The sequence below is a fragment of the Spermophilus citellus genome, assembly GCF_964194105.1.
Source record: "Spermophilus citellus genome assembly, chromosome: 1".
Classification (NCBI taxonomy): domain Eukaryota; kingdom Metazoa; phylum Chordata; class Mammalia; order Rodentia; family Sciuridae; genus Spermophilus; species Spermophilus citellus.
The window spans coordinates 33,196,296-33,203,490 of NC_138182.1; the positions used below are offsets into that span (position 1 = coordinate 33,196,296).

The 7,195-nt window shown below is 36.5% G+C and overlaps 1 protein-coding gene across 10 annotated transcripts in view; it reads right to left on the minus strand.

Moving 5' to 3' along the window:
* Positions 1-6,995, minus strand: part of SUPT20H (SPT20 homolog, SAGA complex component) — a 40,096-nt gene extending 33,101 nt beyond the window's left edge. For 9 of the 10 annotated variants that reach the window (XM_081310201.1, XM_081310197.1, XM_081310199.1 and 6 more), the window contains exons 1-5: positions 6,861-6,995; positions 4,486-4,576; positions 1,629-1,664; positions 994-1,052; positions 190-256 (exon numbers count right to left, since the gene is read on the minus strand). In XM_081310201.1, the coding sequence (XP_081166327.1) occupies positions 190-256; positions 994-1,052; positions 1,629-1,664; positions 4,486-4,488 (165 nt within the window). In that variant the 5' untranslated portion in view covers positions 4,489-4,576; positions 6,861-6,995. The remainder of the gene's footprint in view (positions 1-189; positions 257-993; positions 1,053-1,628; positions 1,665-4,485; positions 4,577-6,860) is intronic. The other variant, XM_081310195.1, reaches the window with a different exon arrangement.
* Between the last annotated feature and the right edge of the window lie 200 nt (positions 6,996-7,195).

The window sequence follows — 7,195 nt, forward strand, 5'->3', positions numbered from 1 at the left end:
CCTATGCCTGATGCCAGATTAGCCAGGATTCTGGAAAAGTTGAGAATCCACTAGAGTATGGTTGGAAAAAACTGCTGGTTTACCCACAAAAATATAAATCATTAACTGTTTCAAACCTAATTCCTCCAGATTTCTCTGTTCTACTACACATTCCAAAAGCCACAATACCATAAAAAAATTCACACTTACCTTAACCTCAGGTTCTTTTTCACATTCTTCAATATATAAGTCATAAAGTTTTTGAAATACAGATTTTCTAGAAAAAAATTAATAAAGACAACATACAAAATAACATTAATCATCATAAAATAAATGTTTCAATGATCTCCCCACATTCCCAAAGTTGGGGGCAGAGCTGGGTTGGATATGTTATTTAAAAAAAACTTAGATATTACTAATACAGTCAGGCATCCTGGCACATGCCTATAATCTAACCACCTAGGAAGGCTGAGCAGGAAGATTGCCAGTTCAAGGCCAGTCTTGCAATTCAATGAGACTCTATCTCAAAATAAAAAAATAAAAAAGGGCTGTGGATGTATCTCAATGGTAGAAGACCCCCGAGTACAATTTCCACCACCAAAATAGAAAGAAATTACTAGTGCAGGTTGAATATTCCTGTCTAAAAGGCTTGGGACCAAAATATTTGGATTTTTTCAGGATTTGGAATATTTGATATATATCTAATAGATTTCTTGAGACCCTAGCTTAGAAATGAAAATCATTTCTTTCATATACACTAATACAAATGAAGTGAAGGTAGTTTCATATTTTTAGTATGCCTACAATCTGCCCTGTCACATGAGGTTAGATATGAAATTTTTTACTTGTGACCACATGTCAGGGTAAAAGGTTTCAGATTTTCCAGTATATCAGAATTCCAGATAAGGATCTTCAAAGAAGCTATAACATTTCTAGCCCGGATCCGGGTAAGAGCAATAAATGGTGACATCATATTTCAAGGAATGTAAGATTTTATCAATTAAATGTTCATACCTTCCACTAGATAAATATTTCCTTTTAGGAGGTCTTTGTCGTGCACTTTCAATGACATACTAAAAAAGAAAAGTTTATGAAAACAGTTTGCTTTTTGCTTTGTGTATGAACAAATTAAGTAATGTATATCTAAAACATATGCAGAACTAAACAGGCCATTTAGTCACAAGTCTTTCATGTTAAATTATATCTTACAGCAAAAATAACAAAAAAACAAAACAAAAACCTGCTTAATTTATAATATTAAACAAGTGAAATTTATGCGGCACATAAATTTATGTTGAGTACAGTATTTAATTTCTAAGAATTGTAATTACACAGATCAGAAACATTATCAATGTTTTATAAATGTTCAGAATATGTTTAATGTATAGAAAAGTGTATATCTAATTGCAAGCACTATTTTTTTTTAGCTGTTAGAAAACTTGTTAAAATAGAAAAACAAATGAGGATTCCAAGTTAAGAGATGATCCAAACATTACCTTACATTTTTCTACACTTACGGATTATCTACATGCTTGTCCTATATTAATTAAAATATTCCTTTGAAGATAACACACAAAAATCTCTTAAAATTGAATTTTTTGTCAATTACAAACAATACTAGTTTAATATGTAATTTAGTTGTATCTTACCTCTGCACGATCCAAAGCTAGTTCTAAGGCTTGCTGCTGTAAAAAGTATATTTGGCAGTATTATTTTCACAAAAAAATTTAATAATAATTTAATAAGGATTTGACATTCCTAATTAAGTGCTTAAATGTTTCATTTTCTGAAATAAGTCCAATGTATTCTTTATTTTTCTCCTCCAATCTACTGAATGATCAAGATATGTAACTAAGAGAAAATATAGCACCCTTGGACAGGGTGTTTTTTTGTGAGGCTAATATATAAAATGGCTGGATATAACAACTACAATAATTGAAATTAACAGATCTGCATCTTTCATCTACTTCTTATAGACCCTCATTTTAAGGTAAGAGGGAGAAATATAAAGTTAAACTATATCTTTATTTATGAAACTTTTCTAAAGACACATAAAAAATACTACGTTCCAAACAAAGTTAAATAAATATACCATTAGTGATTTCTTTTTCTAGGGTTGCTTCAGGTACTATGTAGAGTCATAGTATTTTTCATTCACAATGACAGTCCTTTCAAAACTTCAGAGATACAGAACTTTCTATTTTTATTTACAGTATGTTTTAGATTCCAATAATTCAATCTACCAACTTGCATGTGACAAAATATCCCAGCACTGAGGCAGAAGGATGGCAAGTTCAAGTTCAAAGCCAATTTTAGCAATTTAGCAAGACCCTAAGCAACTTAGGGAGACTCTGCCTCAAAATAGAAAGGCTAGGGATGTGGCTCAGTTGTTAAGCACCCCTAGGTTCAATTCCAGGACCAAAAAAAATCAAAGAACAGTTTCCCAGAGAAACTGGTTCCCATGATTCAGAATAAGACTCTTGAGCATAACTCATTTTCCCCAAGAAAATGTACTCTACATACATACTCTTTTTTTTTTTTTCAAATATTTATTTTTAAGTTTCAGGTGGACACAATATCTTTTACATTTATGTGGTGCTGAGGATCGAACCCAGTGACTTGTGCATGCTAGGTGAGCACTCTACCACTGAGCCACAACTCCAGCCCCAACATACATACTCTTGACAACTATACGGTCTTTTAAATTTTGGCCACAAAACTTTAAAGTGAGTTTATATAAAATTATAGTAAACAATCAAATATAAGCTCTTAGGATAATTTTAAATAACCAGTTGTCTGAAGTAAATATTTCATCTTCTGAAATTAAAACTTCAGAAGATATAATGAGATATGCTTTGCTTCATTCATTCACTTACTCCTTCAAATACTTAAGAGAGAATATCATTAAGTAATAGAGATGCAAAATATAATATGAGGTCAGAATCCCAGTATGACAGTTCTACTTTTCCCTAACAGGGCAAGGGCACATAGGTAAGATCCCAAAAGGAAAAGGAAAGTGTTTTTTTTTTTTTTTTTTTAAGTGTGTGTGACAGAGTTTTTAGGAAAGATTATTCAACACGGTGGTCAGTGTTCACTTACTCTCCTGTCAAACTCTTCGTTTGCTTGTAGTAGTGAGGATTGAAGCTATGGCTCTCTACCACTGAGTTATATTCCCAACCCCTTTTCATCTTTTTTTTTTTCCTTTAAATTTCTAAGAAAAATTTTATAGGTACATTGTAGTTATATATAATAGTGGGTTTTGAGTAACTATGGCAGAACCAGGAGCCCATCTAGTGTCTGATCCAGCACTGTGAGCACTGTCCATGCATGTGGGTGTGGTGACACACTCAATGTCCCAGAAAAGCTAGGCAAATGGGTTCCTGAGGCTGTTTGGTAAAGCGTCGCTCAGCTTCACAACTTGACTTCTCTGTTGGCTTTGTGTCTGGCATACGTAAGCGACTTAAGTACTTACTAAGGTGCCTGGTTAGAAAGATTCTCATAGCTGAGCAGCAGAAACCTGAACTCAGCTATCCAGTGCTGACTACCTCTCTTTAAAAACCTTTTTCTTCTGGCGTGTCTTTAGCAGCGGCTATTGGGTAGTTAGTCTTTTCTGTGTAGTTAGTATGTCAGGGAATCACACCTTTTTATCTCGAGACAGAATCTAATTTGCCCAAGTTGGTTTTAAACTGGAGATCCTCCTGCCTCAGCCTCTGGAATTACTGGGAGTACAGGTGCGTGCCACTGTGTCCAGTTCAAATGCTCCTTTTTTCAAATATTAAAAAGTACCCCCCCCCCCAAGTCTTTAACATCTTAATGACAAAAGTTAAATGTCTACAGGTAAGAATGCTTAGTGACTATAAATCAGTGAGTAGAAATATGACACTAGAAGGCTAGCACTGGTGCTACTTGAAATGTTGGATGCACTTGAAATGTTGGATGCACTAACAGGGTTACATTTATTTTTAAATTAAAAAAAAAATGAGCAGAGTGCAATGACTTATACCTATAATCCTAGTGACTAGGAAAGCTGAGGCAGAATTACAAGTTGGAACCAGCCTCAGCAACTTAGTAAGACCCTATTTCAAATTTTAAAAAAGGTGGAGGGTAAGTGGCACTGGGGATGAACTCAGTGGTAAAGTGCCCAGGGTTCAATCCTAGTACTGAAGGTGGGGGGTGGTAAGAACTTTAAAATGAGGAATCAACAAGGCCCCAAACTATTTGTATTTATAGCCATCCTCCTTGCCAATGACTTGGAATAAATGCAAAATAGTTAGAAATAAAATTTTAAATACACAGATTATGTATGTGACTTGGATGTGACCATCATAATAACACTAAATTGAGAAATGAGCACACATTTTATACATGACCGCTAAATAATTTACCAATAAGGATAACTAAAGCAGCTTAGAAGCATTTCTTGATCTATAATACAGGTATTTATATTTATAAAGACAAAAATAATATTCTAAAATCCAAACTTGAACATACTGAGCCAAAGCTTACCATTGTGGCATAAGATAGGGATCCAAAAAGAGAAAACCTATGTGCGTTGATGCAGTGAGGTGAAAACCATGTCTTCAATACCAGTCATACACTGTAAAAGTAAAAACAATGAAACCCACATGTTAACTTAAGGCTATAAAGAGAAATAAATAAGATTATTTAGTAGTTAACAAGGAAGATAACTTGAGGCACATATATTTCCAACACATTTTTTAAATAATCTGTAACAAACATTCATATACCACAACCTATCTATTCACTGCTGAAAAGTAGTTTTAGCTAGTTAGGCCAAACACAGTTTGCAAGTTAAAATCATTACTCATGGGGCTGGCACTGTGGCTCAGTGGTAGAGTGCTTGCCTGGCATGGGTGAGGAGCTAGGTTCAATTCTCAGCACCACATATAAATATATAAATAAAATAAAGGTCCATCAACAACTAAAAAATTTTTTTTTGAAAAAATAATTACTCATATTAAAAAAAAAAAACCTCTGGAAAGAAAAATGTGTTTTTTTTTTTTAATCTCTTCTCATAATTACTTCTGGTGCTCTTACTTTTCCTGTGGATTATTCTAATAGCCTGTCTACAGTTCACTTTATGAGTCACAGATTTCATTATGCCTGCTGATAAAAAAAAAAAAAAATGATATTCCTTAAACACTTCAGGCTAAATTTTTCAGATGGAGCTCCAATCCCTCTGGGCCTATTTAGACTCCTAAAGAACCTATTTCCTCTAATAAGGAGTTCTCATCTAGATTGCAAAGCGGAGTAAGCTGTTGAGCTTTAAATAGGATGCCCATGCCCTATCTCCCCAATTGTGATTAGTTGTTCTAGAGTGGGCTCCAAGGGTCAGTCCTTTGAGTTCCCCTAAGTGATTGAAAGGGAATGCCAGTGTCGAAGCCCATTGCTGTAACTTCTCTGCCTACCACAGAGATGATTCAGGTTTGCTCTCAGAGTGATGATAAATAAAGCTTAGTCTGATTCTTCATCTAATCCATGTAACTACTGCATGTACGTTGCTGAGCTAAAGGACAACTTCTGGTAACAGAAAACAAGATTCCCCATGTAAATAATTTTAGAAACTTTTTTTTTTTTTTTTTTTTTTTTTGGTAAACCCCAAAGCTTAGGCTTTAGCAAATTCAGGTTAAAGAAAAACCTGAAAAAAAGAAAACAAGAAAAAGGAGGTGGGGATGGGAACTTAGCTGACAATACATCACAAGCACTGTGCAGGTACCAGGAACAATCATTTAAAAATAAGAATGGCATTAGTTCTACTTTCAAATAGCTCATAGAAGGTTTAAGCTGAAATTGGGTTAAGGTGAAAAAATCCCAGTCACTAAATAGAGATGAATATACATTATACTCACAGACAAAATGTGATAGTAAGATCTGTTATTACTAAATTGGGGGATGGGTAACTTTAAGTATTTGCAGAAACCAACAAATAACTGTATATCTCTTAGAAAGCAAACTGCCTATAGATGAGAAAACTGTTATAATCATTATCAACACCTCCATTTTACAGAAAAGGCACTCAGAACTATTGACTTTCTCAAGATCACAGACTTAGACTGGAATTCAGCCTTCACAATTTTTAATTTTACCTTTTAACATTACAACCTTCACACTGTTCAAATCAACTCTCATTTTTTTAGATTTTTTTTTCCAGGCAAAGCATTTAAAATAAAAAATTGATTTTACTCAGACTAATATAATTTTAATTTTGATCGAACTTTACATCACGGTTACCAACCAAAGTACACTGTACTCAATATAATTCCGAAAATCTTTGCAAATCACTGCATATTTCGAGTCCCACTAGAGACTTTGATGTACCCCCACTAAACAGTGGCTAAGGGACATGGCTTTCAGAGGCAACTATTGTGCAAGTTCATTTCTGAACGCCTAGTAACCATGGCAAGGTCCAATAATTCATTAATTTGCTTCAAAATATCGCTATCAATTCCACCTATTTCTCTGATAGACTTGGGTCTCTCCCAACTCAACTTCCGTAACAACTTAGGCTTTACCCACAAAACGCCAATTCCACGGTGGCGCGACGCTTTTTTTCAATATGGACACCAAGAAACCCATTCCCGATCAAGAGCTATGCAAAATTCTTGTGAGTTTTTCAGAAAATACCTGCAACTCAAAAGTCGAACTAAAATCAAAAGCGCGGCTTAGCAGCACCACAAAACACAAGGATGGGGTCCTCCGGAAAGGTTGGCCCGCAGCCGGGACTGCCAGGTCACTGAGGACAGTACCTTCTTCCCGCGGGATCCGGAAAGCCGCCCACTAAGCGGCTTCCTCACCTCTGCCCAACTGGGATCTCGCGAAAATAACTTATCCACCTGCCCACCACAGACCCGCCCACCTACCTGCCGCCACCCACTTTCGCCGGTCGCGGCTGCACCGGGCCTCCACACTGGGCCCCAACGCCCACCCACCGCTTCAGCGGCTCTCAGCCGCTACCCAGCCAACCGCCAGTTCAGGAGGCCGCACTTCCGACTGGCGCGGTGAGCCGGCGGAAGAGGTGAGGTTGGGAGGCGGGGCCGCGACCGGAAGACATAGGCCTGGCTAGAAGTGCAGCAGTGTACAGATTCCCACCAGGCCGCGGAATTTCAGGTTCCGGAGCCACGCGGGGGCCAGTGCCCTTGAGCATTCTTTCAGGCCCAGTTTCCGGCTTCTACAAAATGGGCCGGCCAAGCACAGT